Below are 23273 nucleotides of genomic sequence, written 5' to 3'. Positions count from 1 at the left end.
GGTGGTTCTTCAGTCACTAAGTCGTGTCCAACTCATGACTTTCGTGAGATTCACGACTCACGACTTATGTAGGACATGACTTACGTGTCTGACTCATGTAGCCCAGCAGACTCTTTTGTCCATGGGGATTTCTTAGGCAGGAATACTGGAGTGGGCTGCCATTTCCTTCTCCAGGGGATCTTCCCAACCCAAGGATGGAACTCACATCTCCTGCCTTGGCAGGCCGATTCTTTACCACTGAACCACCAAGAAAGCCCTTAGCACTGGGCCTGGGCCCTGGTAACAGGCCTAAGTGCTCTGCCCAGGACTCTGTGGTCACCTTTAGTGAAGATGCAGGCTTTGCTTTTTTTTTTTTTTTTAATAAGTCCCTTAGAGGCTGAGCACCTCAGCAAGTGATTGCCATCTTTCTTTCAGAGTTTGGCCTATGAACAGCAGGATCTGTTCCCTGAAAGCTGTTATAATTTAAGTTAGTAGATAAATTTAGGGTTCTACCTAGGAAACAGCCTGATTAAGAAATACTGTCTGCATCAAATCAACTCCTGCCCTCACCCCCATAAATTAGAGTGTTTAGGAAACCATGATTCCATATTTCACCCCAGTCACCTCCTGGCAGACATGACCTAACTGGGAGTGAGGTTGTCGGGGGTGGAGGGACCCCAAAACACCTGCAGTGGAGAAGCTGTCCTGCTAGGGAGAGCTCAGCCAGACACTTAACTGGGTGGATATTGGAATTTTTAAAAGTAGTTGAACTTTTGGTGAAAGGGGGCTTTTGTCTCCTGGAATAGCAACAGTTATCATCACTTAAAACCAGTCATTTCTATATACAGCAAGTGCTTCTATATATATACTCCTGTATTGTTTATATAGGACTATTTTAAGATCTGTGTCACATTTTTTCTGGTGTATTTTATGGTGGGAAAATTCAGTTGGAAAAAATGTACTTAGCTCTGGTGGGGATGGTAAGGTAAAGTAAGACTTTAAAAAGAAATGAAGTTTTTGGGTTTTTTTCTTCATTTTGTCTTTAAACAGGACAGAAATAGCAAAGTAGTAGCTCGTGAAATGAAATAGTGTTGCTTTTCTCCTTAAGCAAATCTTACCATTTTACTCATGTTATAATAACAGACCTGTCACTTTATAAGTCAGTAGAAGATCTGCAAGGGATGTTTAAGAATTCATCCATGTATTCATTATGAAAATCTGTAAGAAATTAGCTGTTTTGTACAATATAGCTTGTAATTCAGGGTTTCTTTTGATTTTGCGCTTGTTGAGAGGGAAAGGGGTAGGATAAGGACGTATCTACTGTTAAGAGTAATATGGAAAAAAAAAAAAAGTAATATGAGTGTGTACAGCCACTATGGAGAACAGTGTGGAGATTCCTTAAAAAACTGGAAATGGAACTGCCATTTGACCCAGCAATCCCACTCCTGGGCATACAGACCGAGGAAACCAGAACTGAAAAGAGACACGTGTACCCCAATGTTCATCGCAGCACTGTTTATAATAGCCAGGACATGGAAGCAACCTAGATGCCCATCAGCAGACGAATGGATAAGAAAGCTATGGTACATATACACAATGGAATATTGCTCAGCCATTAAAAAGAATACATTTGAATCAGTTCTAATGAGATGGATAAAACTGGAGCCCGTTATACAGAGTGAAGTAAGCCATAAAGATAAACACCAATACAGTATACTAATGCATATATATGGAATTTAGAAAGATGGTAACGATAACCCTATATGCAAGACAGAAAAAGAGACACAGATGTATAGAACATACTTTTGGACTCTATGGGAGAAGGCGAGGGTGGGACGATCTGAGAGAACAGCATCGAAACATGTATATTATCAAGTGTGAAACAGATCGCCAGTCCAGGTTGGATGCATGAGACAAGTGCTCGGGGCTGGTGCACTGGGATGACCCAGAGGGATGGGATGGGGAGGGAGGTGGGAGGGAGGTTCAGGATGGGGAACACATGTAAATCCATGGCTGATTCATGTCAGTGTATGGCAAAAACCACTACAATCTGTAAAGTAATTAGCCTCCAACTAATAAAAATAAATGGAAAAAAAAAAGAGTAATATGAGTGTGGCAGCCTGGATGGGAGGGGAATTTGGGGGAAAATGGATACATGTATATGTTTGGCTGAGTCACTTTGCTATGTGCCTGAAACTACCATAGCATTGTTAATTGGCTATACTCCAATATAAAATAAAAAGTTAAACAAGTACTCTGGGTGTAGAGACACAGGCATTCCCAGAGCCCAGGTGTGGCTTTGGCAGGAGTTAGGTGTGGCTGTGATATGACACAGTATGGCTGAGGTGGGGGCAGTCGCCCTGAGGAGATGTTCCTTCCTACTTGTTCTGTGGGGATGAATAAAACCATGGAGGTTACGGTTGGAGAAAATCAAGTCATTTGATTGGCTGGACAAGAAGAACGTAAGAGGAGTATGTGTGCTTAGTCGCTCAGTCGTGTCCGACTCTGCAACCCCATGGACTGTAGCCCGCCAGGCTCTTCTGTCCACGGGATTCTCCAGGCAAGAATACTAGCGTGGGTTGCTGTGCCCTCCTCAAGGGGATCTTCCCAGGGATCGAATCCAGGTCTCCCACACTGCAGGTGCATTCTTTCCCATCTGAGCCACCAGGGAAACCCTAAGAGGAGTAGGTTGGAGACCAAAAGATGGAAAGACAGGGCAGTTAAGGACCAGGTTCTTAATGGCCTTTGAACCCGACTCGAAGACATTTTCTTTTAAATTCAGTCACTGAAGGGAAATGAGCACTTTTGAGTTGCAGAATGATAGGGTTATGTTGTGGTTTAATAAGCATTAGCTTTGTGTCTGTGGGGGTGTTAGGTATTGTGCTAGACTTGGTAGGGCCTGCGGATGAAGAGTGATACAAAGATGAGTAACACAGAGGTCCCTGTCGTCCAGGCATTGTTGATGATCTCATAAGGGTCGATAACTTTGTGGTGAGTGAGCTATGAGTTTGTTGAGGAGATGGGCAGGCGAGGAGGCACAGAACCAAAGGCTTGCTTTCCATTTCAGAGATTTGAAGGCCTCTGTCCCTCTAACCCCGGCCCAGGTTTCTCTTCTGGCTCGACGTCTCTAGCCTCCATTTCCTCCTCATGTGCCATAGTTTATACATCTTACAAGATCTTGGTAGTTGTCTTCTCAGTTTGCCTCATAAAATAAGAGACCCAGACCTGAACACAGTATTCCGCATAGGCTGACTGTAGTAGGAACATTGCTTCCCTTGTTCTGAGATTGCATTGGCACTCAGTCACCAGGAAATAATATGTTCCTGGACCACCAGGTCATCTGTTCTGGGGAGACCTGCCATTAACAAAGAGAAGGGGTTCTGGGAAGGAGGTCCTAGTGAAGAGGCCACAAGTAGGCCTGTGTTCCCTCTTGGAACCTGCCTAAGTCTGCTCACCTTCCTTAGCGACTTCTCCTATCACCTCCTGTTCCCCATTCCTGCTTCCGCCTCCTGCCTCATACACCCCTGAGGTCCACTGTTCAGCCCTGGCCCCTTTAGTCCCTCGTGGGTGGTAGTTCTGTAACTACTTATTGAACTGTGCATCTTATACATGTTATTGTATAAGATCAGTCGTGTCTGACTCTTTGTGACCCCATGGACTGTGTGACCCCCATACCAGGCCTCCCTGTCCATCACCAACTCCTGAAGTGTACTCAAATTCATGTCCATTGAGTCGTTGATGCCATCCAACCATCTCATTCCCTGTTGTCCCCTCCGCCCGCCTTCAGTCTTTCCCAGCATCAGGGTCTTTTCAAATGATTCAGTTCTTCTCATCAGGTGGCCAAAGTATTGGAGTTTCAGCTTCAGCATCAGCCCTTCCAGTGAATATTCAGGACTGATTTCCTTTAGGATTGACTGGCTGGATCTCTGAAGAGTCTTCTCCAACACCACAGTTCAAAAGCATCAATTCTTCAGTGCTCAGCTTTCTTTATAGTCAAACTCTCGCACCCTTACATGACTACTGTATTTATGTAGCTTTGACTAGACAAAACTTCATTGGCAAAGTAATGTCTCTGCTTTTTAATATGCTGTCTAGGTTGGTCGTAACTTTTCTTCCAAGGAGCAAGCGTCTTTTAATTTCATGGCTGCAGTCTCCATCTTCAGTGATTTTGGAGCCCCCAAAAATAAAATCTGTCACTGTTTCCCCATCTGTTTGCCATGAAATGATGGGACCAGATGCCATGATCTTAGTTTTCTGAATGTTGAGTTTTAAGCCAACTTTTTCACTCTCCTTTCACTTTCGTCAAAGGTTCTTTAGTTCTTCATTTTCTACTATAAGGATGGTGTCAGCTTCATATCTGAGGTTATGGATATTTCTCCCGGCAGTCTTAATTCCAGCTTGTGCTTCATCCAGTCCACCATTTCTCATGATGTACTCTCCATAGAAGTTAAATAAGCAGGGTGACAATATACAGCCTTGACTTACTCCTTTCCCTATTTGGGACCAGTCTGTTGTTCCATGTCCAGTTCTGACTGTTGCTTTTTGACCTGCATACAGTTTTCTCAGGAGGCAGGTAAGGTGGTCTGGTATTCCTGTCTCTTTCAGAATTTTCCACAGTTTGTTGTGATCCATACAGTCAAAGGCTTTGGAGTAGTCAATAAAGCAGAAGTAGATGTTTTTCTGGAACTCTTGCTTTTTCAGTGATCCAACGGATGTTGGCAATTTGATCTCTGATTCTTCCACCTTTTCTAAAACCAGCTTGACCTTCTGGAAGTTCTTGGTTCATGTACTGTTGATACCTGGCTTGGAGAATTTTGAGTGTTACTTTGCTAGCATGTGAGATGAGTGCAATTGTGCAGTAGTTTGAGCATTCTTTGGCATTGCCTTTCTTTGGGATTGGAATGAAAACTGACCTTTTGCAGTCCTGTGGCCACTGCTGAGTTTTCCAAATTTGCTGGCATATGACTGCAGCACTTTCACAGCATCATCTTTTAGGATTTGAAATAGCTCCACTGGAATTCCATCACCTCCACTAGCTTTGTTTGTAGCGATGCTTCCTAAGGCCCACTTGATTTCACATTCCAGAATGTCTAACTCTAGGTGAGTGATCACACCATCGTGATTATCTGGGTCATGAAGGTCTTTTTTGCGTAGTTCTTCTGTGTAGTCTTGCCATGTTTTCTTAATATCTTCTGCTTCTTTTAGGTCCATACCATTTCTGTCCTTTATTGTGCCCATCTTTGTATGAAATGTTCCCTTGGTATCTCTAATTTTCCTGAAGAGATCTCTAGTCTTTTCCATTCTGTTGTTTTCCTCTATTTCTTTGCATTGATCACTGAGGAAGGCTTTGTTATCTCTCCTTACTATTCTTTGGAACTCTACATTCAAATGGGAGGGCTTCCCTGGTGGCTCAGAGGTTAAAGCGTCTGCCTGCAATGCGGGAGACCTGGGTTTGATCCCTGGGTCGGGAAGATCCCGTGGAGAAGGAAATGGCAACCCGCTCCAGTGTTCTTGCCTGGAGAATCTCATGGACAGAGGAGCCTGTTTGGCTATAGTCCATGGGGTCACAGAGTTGGACACGACTGAGCCACTTCACTTCACTTCCTTTTCTCTTTTGCCTTTCGCTTCTTTTCAGAGCTATTTGTAAAGCCTCCTCAGACAACCATTTTGCCTTTTTGCATTTCTTTTTCTTGTGGATGGTCCTAATCACTGCCTTCTGTAAAATGTCACGAACCTCTGTCCATAGTTCTTCAGGCACTCTGTCTATCAGATCTAATTCTTTGAATCTGTTCCATCACTTCCACTGTATAATTGTAAGGGATTTAATTTAGGTCATACCTGAATGGTCTAGTGGTTTTCCCTACTTTCTTCAATTTAAGTCTGAATTTGGCAATAAGGAGTTCATGATCTGAGCCACAGTCAGTTCCCACAGTCTTGTTTTTGCTGACTGTATAGAGCTTTTCCATCTTTGGCTGCGAAGAATATAATCAATCTGTTTCGGTATTGAACATCTGATGATGTCCATGTGTAGTCTTCTCTTGTGTTGTTGGAAGAGGGTGTTTACTTTGACCAGTGCGTTCTCTTGGCAAAACTCTATTAGCCTTTGCCCCTGCTTCATTTTGTACTCCAAGGCCAAATTTGCCTCTTACTCCAGGTATCTCTTGACTTCCTACTTTTGCATTCCAGTCCCCTGTAATGAAAAGGACATCTTTTTTGGGTGTTAGTTCTAGAAGGTCTTGTAGGTCTTCATAGAACCGTTCAACTTCAGCTTCTTCAGCATTACTGGTTGGGGCATAGACTTGGATTACTGTGATATTGAATGGTTTGCCTTAGAAACAAACAGATCATTCTGTCATTTTTGAGATTGCACCCAAGTACTGCGTTGTGGACTCTTATTGACTATGAGGGCTACTCCATTTCTTCTAAGGGATTCTTGCCCACAGTAGTAGATATAATGGTCATCCGAGTTAAATTCACCCATTCCAGTCCATTTTAGTTCGCTGATTCCTAAAATGTCGATGTTCATTCTTGCCATCTCTTGTTTGACCACTTCCAATTTGCCTTGATTCATGGACCTAACATTCCAGGCTCCTATGCAATATTGCTCAATACAGCATCGGACTTTACTTCCATCACCAGTCATATCCACAACTGGGTGTTGTTTTTGCTTTGACTCCGTCTCTTCATTTTTCCAGAGTTATTTCTCCACTGATCTCCAGTAGTGTATTGGGGAGTTCACCTTTCAGTGTCCTATCTTTTTGCCTTTTCATATTGTTCATGGGCTTCTCAAGGCAAGAATACTGAAGTGGTTTACCATTCCCTCCTCCAGTGGACCACGTTTTGTCAGAACTGTCCACCATGACCCGTCCGTCTTGGGTAGCCCTACACGGCACGGCTCATAGTTTCTTTGAGTTAGACAAGGCTGTGGTCCATGTGATCGGATTGGTTAGTTTTCTGTGATTGTGGTTTTCAGTCTGTCTGCCCTCTGATGGAGAAGGATAAGAGGCTTATAGCAGCTTCTGGATGCGAGAGACTGAGAGGGAAACTGGGTCTTGTTCTGATGGGCAGAGCCATGCTTAGTAAATCTTTAATCCAATTTTCTATTCTGTTATTTGACCTGAGGCCAAACAATGGTGGAGATAATGAAGATAATGATGACCTCCTTCAAAGGTCCCATGCACACACTGCTGCACCCAATGCCCCTACATGTTATTATAGATAGGTATATATTCATTCATTCACTCTTCATTCAAAAGGAAAGAGAAAAAGATCTGGAGAAAAGAGGCAAAGGTGATTCCAAGTTTTAAGGCTGGGTGATTATAGCTCCAATGGCACTATTTCCAGAGGTGCCAGAAGAGGGAGGTGTTACTGAGGAAGGACAAAGGCTCTGTCTAAAGACACAGGTCTTTGCTCTCAGGTGAAGGCGCCCTGGCAGAAGCAGGCCAGTGTGTGTGTCCTTGTTAGAAGAAGGAAGGATGTTGTGGGAATCGCATGGATCGAACACTAAGATGGTGATCCTTGGATTCTTCATCCATGACCTTTCTTATCTGTGCCTCTTTTGTTCCCAAAGTCACCTTTCATGATCTTTTGGCCGCATTTGATCTGTTGGTAGTTTCTTGAAGTAGGTTTTTTTTTTTTTAATTTGAAGTAGTTTTTAAAAAAAATTTGACTTCCAAACACCAATCTCTCTTTTCTCTGCTCACGCCACCAGCCCCTCCTTCTCAGTCTCCTTTTTGATTGTATCTCCACTTCCTGCTCTAGAGACGCTGGCCTGCCCTGGCTCAGGCTGCACACACCACCTCTCTTGGTGATCTCCTCTGGTGTCTGGCTTCACTAGCCTTTCTTCTCTCGGAGTGCTCACTCTTCATCTGTAACCCACATGGCTCACGCTCTGTTGAATTCTGCACTTAGATATGTAACTGCCTGTTTGATATTTCCACTGGGAAGTCTAGTAGGCATATTGAACTTAACCTGTCTAACACTGAACTGATTTCTTCTTCTTTCCAGGCGGGTACCTTCCACAGTCCTCTTTGATAAATGGCAGCTCTATCCTTCCCACTGCTCAGGCCCCAAAATCCTAGAGTCAGCCCTGGCTTGTCTCCTCCTCTCCTGCCTACATTCAGTTGATCAGCAAAACCTGTTGGCTCTGATCTAAAATATACATCCGGATTCTAAGTACTTCCCACCCCCTCCATTGTTGCCATCTGGTCCAGGCCACCATCCTTGTCACTGAGATCACTGAAATAACTTCTGTTTTTTTAAAATTTTGATTGGAGTGTAGTTGCTTTGCAATGTTGTGTTAGTTTCTGCTGTAAGCAAAGTGAATCAGCTATACATACACCAGTTCAGTTCAGTTCAGTTGCTCTGTCCTGTCTAACTCTTTGCAACCCCATGGACTGCAGCATGCCAGGCTTCCCTGTCCATCACCAACTCCCAGAACTTGCTCAAACTCATGTCCGTCGAGTCGGCGATGTCATCCAACCATCTTGTCTTCTGTCTCCTCCTCCTCCTCCTACCTTCAGTCTTCCCCAGCATCAGAGTCTTTTCCAATGAGTCAGTTCTTTTTATCAAGTGGCCAGAGTATGAGAGCTTCAGCTTCAGCATCAGTCCTTCCAGTGAATATTCAGGACGGATTTCCTTTAGGATTGACTGGTTGGATCTCCTTGCAGTCCAATGGACTCTCAAGAATCTTCTCCAACACCACAGTTCAGAAGTGTCAATTCTTATGCGCTCAGCTTTCTTTATGGTCCAACTCTCACATCCATACATGACTACTGGAAAAACCATAGCTTTGACTATATGGAGCTTTGTTGACAAAGTAATGTCTCTGCTTTTTAATATGCTGTCAAGGTTAGTCATAGCTTCTCTTCCAAGGAGCAAGTGTCTTTTAATTTCATGACTGCAGTGATTTTGGAACCCAAGAAAATAAAGTCTGTCTGAAAATAACATTGTTTCCATTGTTACCCCACTATTTGCCATGAAGTGATGAGACCAGATGCTGTGATCTTAGTTTTTTGGATGTTGAGTTTTAGGCCAGCTTTTTCACTCTCCTCTTTCGTTTTCATCAAGAGGCTTTTTAATTCTTCTTCGCTTTCTGCCGTAAGGGTGGTGTCATCTGCATATCTGAGGTTATTATTGGTATTTCTCTCAGCAATCTTGATTACAACTGCTTTTTGGATTTCCTTTCCATTTGGGTCACCACAGAGCACTGAGTAAAGTTCCCTGTGTTATACAGCAGGTTCTCATTAGTTTATTTTATACACACGATCCCTGGGTCGGAAAGATGCCCTGGAGTAGGAAATGGCAACCCACTCCAGTGTTCTTGCCTGGAAAATCCATTGGCAGAAGAGCCTAGTGGGCTACAGTCCATGGGGTTGCAGAGTCAGATAGGACTGAGCAACTGCGCGTGTATGCGCGTGCACACACACACACTCTTCAGTAAAAGCTGAAGTCTTGGTGATGGAGATGTGATCTGCACTACCCCCCATCCCCAACTATCCCAGCCTCCCCCCCAGCCCCCATGTCATCTTTGCTTCTTTCTGTCCTGCTTACTGTGCTCCAGCCACACCGCTTGCTTTCCCTCAAGCACACCAGGCCTCTCCGCTCCAGGGCTCCATCGTTCCCTCCACCTGAAACATCTTCCCCAACCCCTTACTTACTTCCAGCTCCTGAACACCTTCCAGCATTGTTCAGCTGTCTCCTTACTAGGGAGGCCCTTCCCTGGCCAGCCTAAGCTAAATAATTTGGCCTCTGATTTTTTGTTCTGCACAGCACATTTTATACAGTCTGATATGTGTTATACTGTTTCCCTGAGTGTCTGTCTCCCCTGCTAGAGTGTTCCTTGAAAGCCAGAGCTTTGTTTTGTGTCTGAGGTATAAGCCTGGCATATATAGTAGACATCAGTCATATTTACTGAGTGAATGAATGAGTTTGTGACCATAGTTCATTGACACTTACGTAGCATTGTACCTTATGGATTATACATTATGTTCAAAAACATTAGATCATTGGTCAGTGTGTTCAATTTTTGCACATCAGACTAAATCTAACTCTAATGCTGTTTAAAGTGTATTGACTTCCTTGACGGCCTGTATGCAAACTGGTTTCCTTGGGAGATCTTAAGTATGGCCTTCATATCTATCCTCCATCTCGTTTTTGTTTTAGTGATGGAGGACCTGAATTCTAACTTACAGAGCATTTCTTTATTTTATTACGAGTTCCATTCTTAGGAACTTCATTGATTCCTACTTGTTGAATTATTATAATTCTTATGTTAGATAAACTGGGAAATGTTTAAAAACAGAGGCATATCAAATGCCTCCCTGCCCTAATACCCTTGTTTAGTGAGGGGCTACAACACTGCATGGGCTTCCCTGGTGGCTTGTGGTAAAGAATCCCCCTGTGGTGTAAGAGGACACGGGAGATGGGGGTTCGATTCCTGGGTCAGGAAGATCCTATGGAGAATGGCGTGGCAACCCACTCCAGTATTCCTGTGGGGAGCATCCCGTGGACAGAGGAGCTTGGTGGGCTACAGTCAGTGGGGTCGCAGAGTTGGACATGACTGGAGCAACTTAGCACGCACGCATGACACTGCACAACCTCCCGGGAACCGTTAGGTCTTGCACCCCTACAGTTGTGGGACACAGCAGCCACGGCAGACGTGAAGTGTTTGACTTTAGTTTCTCATTGTTGAATCTTCTGTTTGTTTTCTTCCTGCTGATCAAGTGCCTCTTTAGGACTCTTGTCTGCTTTGCACTCACATTGTTCGGTCGTTTGGATTACTGCTTGTCGCTTGTTATTAGCTCAGCTGCGTCAAGTTTTTCCTGATTCCATTCTACTTCATCTGCTCACTTGGCTTTCTTCCTTAGGTGTTTCAATTACTCTGCCTGCTGTTCCATGTCACTTGATTGACATCAAACTTGTATGAGAGCAAATGAGTCCATATTTTCATCAGGCAGTTAAGGTACCCTTTGTCAGCCTAATCATTGCCTAGTTAATTATCCCTATCAAAATACAAATGGTATCTGTCATTCAGAATCTGAGCCTAGCATTGTGGTAAGGTTAAAAGATTCAAGCGTGGCAACCTGCAACAATTCTGAGCTGATTCTCCAGAGACATGATGCAGTACTTTGATTTGGGGAGCAGTGGAAGCAGGCGGAGGCAGAAATTTGATCCTAGTTTTATTGCATATAGATGATTTTACTTAGCCTACCTCACAGTGAAGACATGGTATTATAATTTCATCTGTGCACGTACCCTGTTTTGAACACATAGCAGTTAAAATCTAGGTGATTATTTCATAGTAAACTTACAATTCTGAATTTGAATGGAAATGTGTTTATGGAGCCCTTTACTCTGAAGAGAGGCCTGCATAGATCCTCTTAGGTCTTAAGTATTCTGTTAGTCATTTAGGACCAGACTAGATGGAGAGAGGCTGTATGTAGGTATAAGTTTCAGGACAGTTTGAAATGACATGAATACTGCAAGGCCCCTTATAGCTAGCCACAAAGGGTGTCTCCAAGCCCTAATTGTGCCAGCAATGCTTGCTTTATTCTATATATAATTAATCCAGTTTGTATAATCTAGCTATATTAAAAAGCTTTAGTGCTATTTCATGCCTGTAATCGCAGATTGTGCTGATTGCTATGTTTTTATTCTTCTCTTTGGAAGTTAAGAATCCATCAGTTCATAATCTTTTCCAGTTTTTGGTTTATAAATATCTTTTATTAGTTTCCCCAAAATTGCTTTGCTGCTTTCAATCCTGGCTTAATCCCTCCAACGCTCAGGTTAAGAACGATGCTATTTGAGCTCAGTTTTTTAAATTTCTGTTTTGATAAGTTTATATTTTCCCTTTGATGGTTCCATTGATGAGGCCAAAGGTTGAACTCCCTGCAGTGAATGGTTAAGTAGGGGAAGAGGTACCTTATATTGCTGTCTTCCAAAAGCATGATTAGAGAAGAGGGATATCTTTTTTTTTTTGGTACTGCTTACTGGGAAGAAGGTTAGAAAACAAGACTTCTCACCAGGAATTCCAAAGCTAAAAATATGTGACTCTGGGGCAGAGGAAGAAGTTTCAACATTGGAGGTGGGGGTGTGAAAGGGAACACTGAGCTAGCTAGGAAGAAAACTTAATTTTCCATCTAAGAAGCCTAGCTTACATGAATAATTTCTAGAGTAAGGCCTTTTCCAGTCAGATCTGTTGGTGCTATCGGGCTGGTATTTCAAGTATGTCCATCTGCATTTAAACGAATTGCTCCAAGACAATCTGATTATGCGGTAGTTACTTTGGTGAGAATAGCGCCTCAGTGGAATGGAAACTTCATTTTGAGTCTAATATTAGACCTTGCTTTGGAAAATTCCTTTTAAATGATCACAAGCTGGGAATAGCAAAAGAATTTAACTTTCGACAGACAGCATTCACCAAGAATTTTTAACTGCTTATGTTTGGGTCCTTGGGAAAGCAGATGGGAGAAACTGACCTAACCAAACTGACTAGACTAGAATTGACTTGACCTGATGCGGTGTTTATCTATCTGTTGCTGATAAGTTTCCCTTGTAGTCTCATTTGCTCAAAATATTTTCATTCTTTGAGTGTGAGCACGCTAAGGATGCAGATTGTTAGGATGCCTAATTGTCTAACAATCTTAACTTCTCAGTCTCCAGACAACGTTGCCTGCAAAGGGGTCTGAGGCAGAGCAGAAAGGGCAGATGAACCCACGAACCCAAAGCCAGCCTCTGAGTAGGTGCTGGGAACTTCACCAGACCTGGCCTTCAGGATATTTTTAGTTTGGCTGGTTGTGTCTGAGCAAACTCACCCAGTTTGAGGTAAAGTTTATTTAAATGACGTGCCCTCACTCCCACCCCCTCCAAAAAACCTCACCCTGTCATTTAAAAAAATAACATGTTGGGTAGGGGGAGGCTCAAGAGGGGAAAGATGTATGAATACGTATAGCTGATTATTCATGTTGTCCTGCAGCAGAAATTAACATTGTAAAACAATTACGCTCCAATTAAAGAAAATAATATAATGTTAAAATGATCATGAAGTTTCCAGATATAATGTCTCCTTGGCTTAGCTTGAGGATACGTTTCAGCTGCCCTCATGCCTTGGGTTAGGAAAACCAATTATTGGTGTATGAGATAAATTTAATATTTTTAAAAGATCTTTCTGAAATTGAAATGCATCCTTTTTAAACTTTTAAATTTTTAATTGGAGGATAATTGCTTTACAATATTGTGTTGGTTTCTGCCATACATAACCATGAATCAGCCATAGATATATCTATGTCTCCTCTCTCTCAACCTCCCTCCCACCTCCCACCCCTCTAGGTTGTCACAGAGCACCTGATTTGAGTTCTCTGCATCATAAAGCAAATTTTCGCTGGCTGTCTGTTTTACATATGGCAATTTATGTTGCTATCACAGTGTACATTTAATGTAGTAGACTTTTTCCTTCTGACTGAGCTGGTCATAGTTGATAGTGCCTTAGAATTGAGGAAGAATATTGATAAATTAATATAAGGTACCATTTATTGATTGCCCAGTTGATCCCAGTCACTGCCTTTGCTAGGTACATTATCTCTGATACTGATGATAATCCTGCATGGCAGCAATTATCATGAGCCTGGGTTTAGAGAAGAGGAGACTGAGGCTCAGAAAAGTTACATAGGCCTTGGTCCTGATCACACAGCTGGTGGTGGCTAAAGTGGTGATACTAGAGTTCATATCCAGAAGTGGTCAGTTTCATAGCATGTGTTCTTGTAGGATGTCTTTTTGATGTTTACTATATTTGAAATTAAACCTGAGGAATTTTAAACATTTACTTAAGAGACAACCATGAATCCATTACATGTTAATGTAGCATTTTTATTAAATAACTTTAATTAAATTAAAAATAACTTTTTCCAAAACTTGAATAGTAGAGAATAGTGTTTGCCTTTCTGTGTATTGTTTATTATCAAGCTAAATGGAGGGCAGCTAGATTCTCTTCTATATTCAGTCTGTGCAATACACTGTTTTGATTGAGATATATGAAGAAAATCTGTCCTCACACAGATATGTATTTGAAAAGGGAGAGGTATTTTAATAACCTTTATGAATATTTGGATGTTCTTTGACAATAACCCAAAACTCCCCAAGTGATAGTTTCTTTAAAGTTAGTTGCAATGTAGCATCTGAAACTATGCCAGTGGATTTGTGGTGCCTGTTCCATTAAAATCTTTTGGTCTGGAATCTTCCTTACAAAAGAATTCTGAGTAATGTGTGTAGCTGCTCCCTGACTCCAAGACAGAGGGCTTAATTCCTACCATTCACCCTCCCTGGGGGTGGGCTAGACCAAATGACTTGCTTCCAAAGAGTAGAATGAGTACAAGGGGAAAATTGGTAACTTTTGCAGTGGAGAAACCTGGGAAAGACTACCTTGGCCACATAGTGACCGTGAACGTCACCTGTGATGATGTGAGCCCTGATGTCATGTAACGAAAAAGCTCATAACCCCAGTCTAATTGTGAGAAAAACATCGGAAAAATATGTCCAAATCAGAAGATATTCTGCAGAGTACCTGACCAGAACTACATGATTGTCAAGCTCATGAAAAACAAGGGCAGACTGGGAAACTGTCACAGACCAGAGGAATCTGGGAAGACACGACAGCTAAGTGTAGCGTGGTCCTCAAGATTGGATACATGAACAGAAAGAGGACATTAATGGAAAAACTGGTGAAATCCAAATAAAATCTGGAATGTACTTACTGTTACCGTATCAGTGTCAACTTCTAGTTCTGATGAATATATCATAGTAAAGTAAGGTGTTAATAGTGGGAAGGGGAAATTGAGTAAAGGATATACAGGAACTCTGTCTTTGCCACTTTTCTGTAAATCTAAAATTACTGCAAAATAAAAAAGTTTTTAAAAATCCACTGTTATGCATTGCATTCTGAATAAATCGTTTATCCATGCATGATTTGGTAACATCATGGCCATAGTCATTTGGAGAATACTGGTTCATAGAGATAAACAGATCTTTGAACTGTTGACACATTTTATTGTTCAGTACTTTACAAATCACATTTGTTAATAGCGCCACCTGTCTCATCAGGTAAGTCTTCACTGAGAAGCTGTCAAGTTTCACCGTGGTGGCTACAAGTTTCCCGAAATCCTAATTTTCCTTTGAAAGCTCAGATGTTATCTTTAGCAGTGAACACTGCTGTTGTTTTCCTGACTGTAATAGGCTCATCATGTTCATTTTCAAGAAAATGTCTGCCAAATATCCAAGTCTAAATAACCATAGCTTGGTAGTTATTCTTTTAAATAAAATGTTTGGTGAAAAAATTGATCCAACTTGCAACTCAGTTTGCATGAGTCCTTTTCCTCAAAACAACTATCATACTTCAGAATGCAACAGAAATGTTTTATGGTACTTCTCAATTTGTCATGTACAATATTGAAATACAGGTCCCAGGAATCAAGATTTAATGAAGCTGATTACTTCTACTGCATCATCAAGGATATTTTTCCCCCTCTGGAAAAGAATTATTTTACAGTTTTTAATTGAAATACAGTTGATTTACAGTGTTCTGTTAGTTCCAAGTGTACAGCAAAGTGATTCAGTTTTATGTACATTTTAAAATTCTCTTCCATTGTAGGTTCTCATAAGGTATTGAGTATAGTTTCCTGTGCTATACAGTAGGTCCTTGATGGCTATAGATTTTATGTATAGTAATGTGTATGTTTTAATCCCAAACTCCTAATTTAAAGGTTATTTGAACAGATCTTCCCCCTTTTACTCTGTGTGTGTGTGAGTGTGTGAGAAGACAGTGACCACTAGTAGTGACCTATTACTACCTCTGCCTTGACTTGTGCTGAGACACTTTTATACCATTGGTGCAAATACCAACACAGTAGAAAACTCCAGGAACATTTTAGTAATCTAAATGAAAAGGATTTGGCCTTTCTGACTTTCCTAAAGGGGTCCTGGGTACCCCTAGGGGTCCACAGACCACACTTTGAGAACTGCTGTCCTCAAGTAAAGCAGCAGTTGCTAAATGGTCACAAAGGAACAGCTGACATAACCAGACACCAACTCCATTTGGAAGCAGATGGCGCCATGGTGGTACCTGGTGTGTAGACGATGATGCCGTTTTGGCTTAACTGGTCTTACTTTTGATGGCCCATGAAGCTTTTCCATTTGCTTGTGGACAAACATTTCCAAACCATTTTTAAATGCTGAAAGGTAGACTTTGATAATCTGGTATCTGTGTTTGCTGCTGTTTTTAACATAGTCCTTTATAAAACTTCATTCAGGAAATTCATAAAATCACCTCTGAAAATTACCTCTTTTCTTTCTTTTCTTTAAAGGTAAATCTCACCTGGCTATTGTGCAGCGAGTAAACAATGAGGGAGAGGGGGATCCATTTTATGAAGTTCTGGGAATTGTCACATTAGAGGATGTGATTGAAGAAATCATCAAATCTGAGATTCTAGATGAAACAGATTTATACAGTGAGTATCATTGCCTGAGTGTAATTTTCCAAAACCTTTGCTTTTATTTGCCATGTTTTTTTGTGAGTCATCGGACATCTCTCCAGCTGTTGTCTGTTTCTAATTATACACGGTGTGTGTAGGCTGGGTACCACCTACAAGTATATACCAGTCCTTCCACCACAGAGGAAGAAGAGGCAGGTCCTGTAATATCAACTGGCCATGTTTTTTTTTTTTGAAAAGCCAACTTCTTCTGAGCTGGGCATTACTTGCCCTGAACAGAAAACAACATTCTTGGCTTTCATTTTACACAGTTAGGCAAATTGTTTCAGTTAAGTTTCTGTCTCTACTTAAAGTCATAATTCAAATGCTTAAAAACTGAGAAGGGTTTCTGGATAGCAACTGTTGAAATTTCCTTGTTCTAGTACCCATGCGTCAGGATAGAGGTGAAGTTTGCAGGCGTAGTTTTGCTGGGGTGGTGTTCTCACTGCAGAGTATATAGCAAAAGCAGGACAGGTTAGAATACACAGTAAAAGTGTGTCTTTCTTGTTCTCTGTCTCTCTGCCTTTTGGGAGATGGGCTTGGCTTGGGGAAGGTGGGTATCCACACCTGTTTGCTCAGGAGTAGGCTTGATCCTGGGGCTTCCCAGGTGGCGCTAGTGGTAAAGAACCTGCCTGCCAGTGTAGGAGACGTTTAAGAGATACGGGTTCGATCCCTGGATTGGGACGATCCTCTGCAGGAGGGCATGGCAATCCACTCCAGGATTCTCTTGCCTGGAGAATTCCATGGACTGGTGCATTGCAGTCCTTAGGGTCACACAGAGTCAAAAACAACTGAAGTGACTTAGCACACACATGCACACAGGCTCGATCCTGGGCTGGGCATTGAACCTGCATTCTGTCCTATTAAATCCACAACTGTTGGATTTCCTCAGCCTCACTCTTAGCAAAGTAATACTCTTTTTTTTTTTTTTTTTTAATTTTTTTATTAGCTGGAGGCTAATTGCAAAGTAATACTCTTTCAAGAGTTTCTTAATGCCAAAGATGGCCCAAGGCCTGAGATGTTAGGGGCTGTCAAAGGTGGTATGGAGAAAGAGAATTTGGGCTCTTTGTGCCCTGTTGGGCTTTTCAAGCTTGAATTGGAGGGGAAAAGGGACCGTTCAGATGGCCTGGAGCACCAAGGACAAAGCCAGTCTTGCTCAAAGCAGAGTCATTTTACTCAGTCCTTCCATCCACCCTTAAAAAAATTTTTTTTTTTAATATTTAGCTCTTGACCTGCTTCCCAAATGGATCTCATTTTTTCCCTCACATCTGTATAGTGTTCTTTAAACAACACCAGTCCCTATGTGTTTTATCCTTTTGACTCTTGGAGAATAATCAGAGCTTTCATAATAGAGAATATTGTTAATTGTGTGTTTACATTCTTTTCATCCTTCCTCACAGAGATTGTTTAATACCAAGTGTGTCTCTGCATATTTATGTGTTTCCCCAGGGGTAATCCTCAGTGTAAGAAAGATAATCTAGACATTTATGTGCTTTTATGTTTACCCTTCAGCTCACTTCTTTTAAACCTTGATGAGACTGATTTCATACATGGCTTCCTGAGATGAGATACTGAACTTGTGTTTCAAGGATAGTCTTGATTCAGTTCAGGGATGATGACGACCTTTGACATTAGACAATGATTCAGAATGCTTGCCTTGATTTTTGCTGCCTGACTCTAAAGAGAATTTGGGAGAGAGGAAAATTCCAGGTTGTGATTGCCTTCTCCCCAGGACAAGCCTGATTAGCCATCACTGTTTTGCCTTAGGCATGAAATGGTAATGTAAAGACTCATGATTCTTGAGGGGGGAAAGCAAGCAATTAGGATCTCGTCTCTAACCTAGTTTTTTCTTGATCATTACTTTGTCCAGAAATACTCAGAAGTTTTGCTAACCTAGTTTTTTCTTGATCATTACTTTGTCCAGAAATACTCAGAAGTTTTGCGTTTGACACCTTCAAGATCAAGGATTGGCAAACTACAGCTTACAAACTAAAAAAAAATTTTTTTAACATTTTTTCAGTTGTTTAAAAGTCAAAAAATATTCTTTTGTGACACGTAAAAATGATACAGAATTAAAATTTTCTATCTGTAATAAAGTTTTACTGCAGCACAACCCTGCTAATTCATTTTCACATGGCTTCTTTTTGCTCAACAGCAGAGTTGTAGTTGCAACAGAACATACATGGCCCGCGAGCCTGAAATATTTACTGTCCAGCCCTTTGCAGAGGAAATGTGCTGACCTCTGTTCTGAATCACTTCCTTCGTATTTGCTTGACCTTGAGGGTCTCATGGTCTGGGGTATTATCACTAAAATCAACAGACATTATTAAAAAGCAACAGATTATATTATTAAAATCAATCACAAATAATCACTGTTCTGTGAAAGTGTTCTTGTTTATTTCTCGAGGTTGTGTGTGTATGTGTGTGTGTGCGCTCTTTCAGCAGAGGCAGGCACACGCCTTTCTGTCTTCTGTAGCACGATTGCTCTTCCTGCTGTGAGGCAGCCTGAGTAGTAGGAGCCTGTGTGTGCTCTGGGCTCATGTCCTGTTGCTGTGTGGTTATGTAAAGGCTCTACGAGGGGAGGATTTTTGTCCATAGCTGCCCAATAGTAGTACTTAGAAGGGCCCTGTAGATCTTCCCAGCGTGTGTCCACAGTCACTCCTAATCACGTTACCTGTGATTGCGTACTGTGGATTGTGTCACAGCCACGCCTGTGCTGCACTGATCCGATGAGGGTTCTCTGTCCCCCCCCCTCCACGTGCTGTTTGTATGTAGCGTGCCCACCATCTGGAGAGTGAGCTTAGCCTTTCCAATATATCATGTCATTTTTCATTCAAAAAGAGCCCTGATCTAATGGAATGTGTTTCCTTACTTTTTCCTTTTCTCATTCCTCCCTCAGCTGATAACAGAACGAAAAAGAAAGTGGCCCATCGAGAAAGAAAGCAAGATTTTTCTGCCTTTAAGCAGACAGACAGCGAGATGAAGGTTAAAATATCACCACAGCTTCTCTTGGCCATGCACCGTTTCCTAGCAACAGGCAAGTGCCGCTTATCACAGTTTGAAATCTCTGCCAACCCTGGAGCAAGTTTCTCACCCACCACTGACTGGGGTGGGCTGGGGGTGGAGCCTGGGAACTGGGGTGATAAGTAATGCCACTTTTGTGTTTTGTTTTTTGTTTTTTTGTTTTGTTTGTTTTGTTTTGTTTTGTTTTCTTTTTAAATTCTCTCCTCTCCTATGTTCAGTGTCGGCATGAACCCTCTGAGACATTTACCAGGGGTGGACCAGTAACTTAAAATTGGTCTGAAAGGTAAGGATGAATGTTAGTGCCACACTGCATGTGAACGGTAGGCCAGGCCATCCGCTTCAGCTCAGTCCAGGGGAGAGCCAGCTGGCGGAGCAGGCGGACAGTGCATACCAGACCCCATCTCGGTGTGTGTCAGACATTGAGTAGCTCTCTCTTCAGCTTGCCTCGGAAGAACAGTTGGACATCAGTGGTGACACAGGTGCTATGATTTGCAATGAAAAACAATAAATTCTCAAAATTAAATTTTTACCCTTTCTGGTTGTAATGAAATCAGAAATCCTCAGAACTCTGACATAGATTTCCTGATGGCCTCTTCAAATCAGATTGTTAACTCAGGCCCATTCCAGGAGGCCAGTGTTCACATTACTAAAACCACCAACCCAGCCGGCAGTGACTGCTCCAGGGAGGTCAAGGTCGAACGGACTTGGGAGACTGACTGACCCTGCTCACATCCCCAGATGGCTCTCTAGGCGAAGGGTGAGCTCTGTTGGCCAGGGGGAAGTGTGAGAAAATCTGAGAGTGCCCAGTGGCCTGTAGAAGACGTCTGTGTCCAAGATGGGCAGCCAGTGCCTTTCAACTGAATGCAGTGTACTTGAGATATTTTGAAAAGAAGGCTAACAGCAACCACGTGATGGAATGTTACACACTCTTTAAGATCATTTTTTCAGATACCTCGAAAGCCTCATCATATATTTATCACATGTGAAAATACTTAGTGTAAAGTAAGAAGAAACAGTATAAAACCATGTGTACACAAGATCATCCTTGTATTTTTTAGTGTACACACACATACGTACATGGCGCTCATGCCTAGGTGTGGTATGGGAAAGAAATGCTCACCAATTGCTCAGAATGGTTAGGAGTGGTTGGTTTATAGGTTTATTTTCTTCTTTCTCTTTTTCTATATTTTCCAAAACTTCTGCGATGTACTATCTTATTTTGTTATTACAAAAAAAAGTCACTGAACTAATGCAGAATCTATAGGTCTCACATATAACATAATTAAAAACATTTTAAGACATGTGAACAATATCTTTATTTCTGATAATATTGTTCTTCATCATTTAAGAACCACAATTTAGATGTTATTCTACTCTGCCTCAGAGATACCATAATGTCCACTTTCAGTATAGCACCCTTAAGTCAGTAACTTGGGGTTTTGTTATTTTAAATGAAATCACTATCTTTATCAATTCAGATCAACATTACTTTTTTGAATAGCAAGCTGGAGTGCATGTTGATGTGTGCACGTGCCTTGCTTTTATTCTGAATCTCTACCTTCCTCTGTTTCCAGACTTTCTCAGGGTAGTCGATGGGAGAGTGAGATGTGAGCACTGCGTCTGAGCACCTGGTACTAACCCACGCCTAGACGCTTCCTGACCTCTGCTTCTTCCTGTGGCTGTTGTTGGACAGTCAGTCTTTTGTGGCCTGTTGCAGGGTGTCCTGGCAGTCATGGAGCCTGCTTCTGGTTGATTTTCCTTTGTGTCAGTCAGAAAATGAGGGTATTTTTTTTAATAATACCTGAAACCAGTGACAGGTTGAAAAAGAAAAATTCTAAAGCAACAAACATGGGAATTCAGCATTTTCTAATTTCTCCCAGGTTATCTGCCCCCAGTGGATCACGAAACGGAAGTCTCATTAATCCATGCTGTATTGCTTCGATTCCAAGTATTCTTTAAACACTTTAATCACTAGCATCATTTTTCCCATCCATTTGAAGTGTAATATCAAGTTGTGTTTATATCTATAGAAGTAGAAGCATTTAGCCCATCCCAGATGTCAGAGAAGATCCTTCTAAGGCTGCTAAAGCACCCCAATGTCATCCAGGAACTGAAGTATGATGAGAAGAACAAGAAAGCTCCAGAATACTACCTCTACCAGCGAAACAAACCTGTAGACTACTTCGTTCTCATTTTGCAGGTCAGAAGTATTAATCAATAGTTGTTTGATCTCATTGAGTACCCACCCTTCCAGCTCTGAGGAAACTTGGTGTAGGTGAATGGGTGTCAAGGATTGCACACTTAACTTCTGGGGTGGCCTTATATGTGGGAGAATTTCATCTCCCTGTTTTCATATCTACAAAAGCAGTGTTGTTAGTTACTTTAATTTCCAATACTGATAGGTACTTGGTGATTGCTGAGGCATTGAGGCATTCCTTTGAAGAAGGGTGAATTCAGGTGTTTGCTTGTTTTTTTTGGAAGAGTTTGGGGAATTAACTATGTATGTCTAAATCCTGGCTGGACATTTGAAATGTCAGTGTTGTGAGTTCCTTGGGTCTTCTTTTCATTGTCTTTTCTTTCTTCCACCCCTCGTTAAGACTTGGCCTTACACAGCTTCTTAGAGATTCCTTATTATCTCTTCTCTTAATGTTGTCAAAATAATCCATTTATTGGGTTGGCCCAAAAGTTCATTTGGGTTTTTCCGTAAGGTGTTATGGAAACACCGAATGTATTGTTTTTATTTCTGGTTACTAACCAGATTCTGTTTTAATGAGCAACTGATGGGTAATCACAGGCTCTCATGGCAAATGGTTACTTACCTCCTTCTCTACTGTAACATAATCCACGATATAAGGTGAGAAGGTCCCTCCATTCTGAGCCCTCTTAGAGGGGCTTCTGTGCTTCAGTTGACAGGAGGCCCTTGTTATCTCACAGTTTCACTTGGTAGAGCACAGTTCTTGGCATGGAGATCAAGATGCATAGTACAAAGAACAGTGTGCTAGTTTTATTGATTTCTTATACCTCTTTAGTGAACAATTACTTTTATGGGAATTCTGAGTGTATTTCAGCACGAGAATACTACCCCTTTTAGCATTCTCCTGTTTCTTGGTTACTTCCTAGTAAGAATTGAAAGGATCTTTCTAAGAGTATAATTAGCACTTGGTAGGCCCATCTACAGTTTGCATCTAAGCAAGTAAATTAACTAAAGTCCTTTTATTTGAAAGTAACTTTTATCAAATGTCTAGATGTTAGAAACTCTGGGAAGTGTTGTGTTCATGCCCCATGTTTGGCCTGTATAGTGAATTCTGGATGCAGATGTGAGGAGCTGTAGAAAAGGCTGGATTAATTGGGTATATGCTGCTTTCATAGGGTGCTTCTTGGAAATTTCTGTTTGCAGGATTTCTACGTCAGTACCCTGATGCTTCTACTAAACTTAGTCTCATTCAATCCTGAGCTGTGATTTTTGTTTCTCAGGCGATAGACAAGCTTGAAACTCTGAGGGGGCTATTGGGAACTAATTTTATTTATTACGGTGAAGGAGTAAAGCATTCATGTTTCTCATAAAAGGTCGATATGAATATTCCTTAAACCTAGAGAAGCTAAATGACATTAAAGACAGTTTATTTCAGAGAACTCTGAGGATTGACATTGTGAATTTCAGTAATAGTAGAAACTCTATGGCTTTCAATTGTCAATTTTCATATAGTTAGCATTTATGAATTCTGATTCGTTAATGCTCTATTGGTATGT

At 41.6% G+C, this 23273-nt stretch overlaps 1 protein-coding gene across 4 annotated transcripts in view; it reads left to right on the top strand.

Annotated features, from left to right (window-relative positions):
* The window catches only part of CNNM2 (cyclin and CBS domain divalent metal cation transport mediator 2), a 163979-nt gene that overhangs the window by 117031 nt on the left and 23675 nt on the right, over positions 1–23273 (top strand). For 2 of the 4 annotated variants that reach the window (XM_043475533.1, XM_043475534.1), the window contains exons 2-4: positions 16335–16478; positions 19399–19536; positions 21554–21723. In XM_043475533.1, the coding sequence (XP_043331468.1) occupies positions 16335–16478; positions 19399–19536; positions 21554–21723 (452 nt within the window). Of the gene's footprint in view, positions 1–16334; positions 16479–19398; positions 19537–19741; positions 19807–21553; positions 21724–23273 lie in introns of those variants that run through there. The other 2 variants (XR_006270732.1, XR_006270733.1) reach the window with 2 other exon arrangements.

Source organism: Cervus canadensis, chromosome 8 (genome assembly GCF_019320065.1).
Source record: "Cervus canadensis isolate Bull #8, Minnesota chromosome 8, ASM1932006v1, whole genome shotgun sequence".
NCBI classification, from domain to species: Eukaryota; Metazoa; Chordata; class Mammalia; order Artiodactyla; family Cervidae; genus Cervus; species Cervus canadensis.
This window is presented reverse-complemented; position numbering and strand designations above follow the sequence as displayed.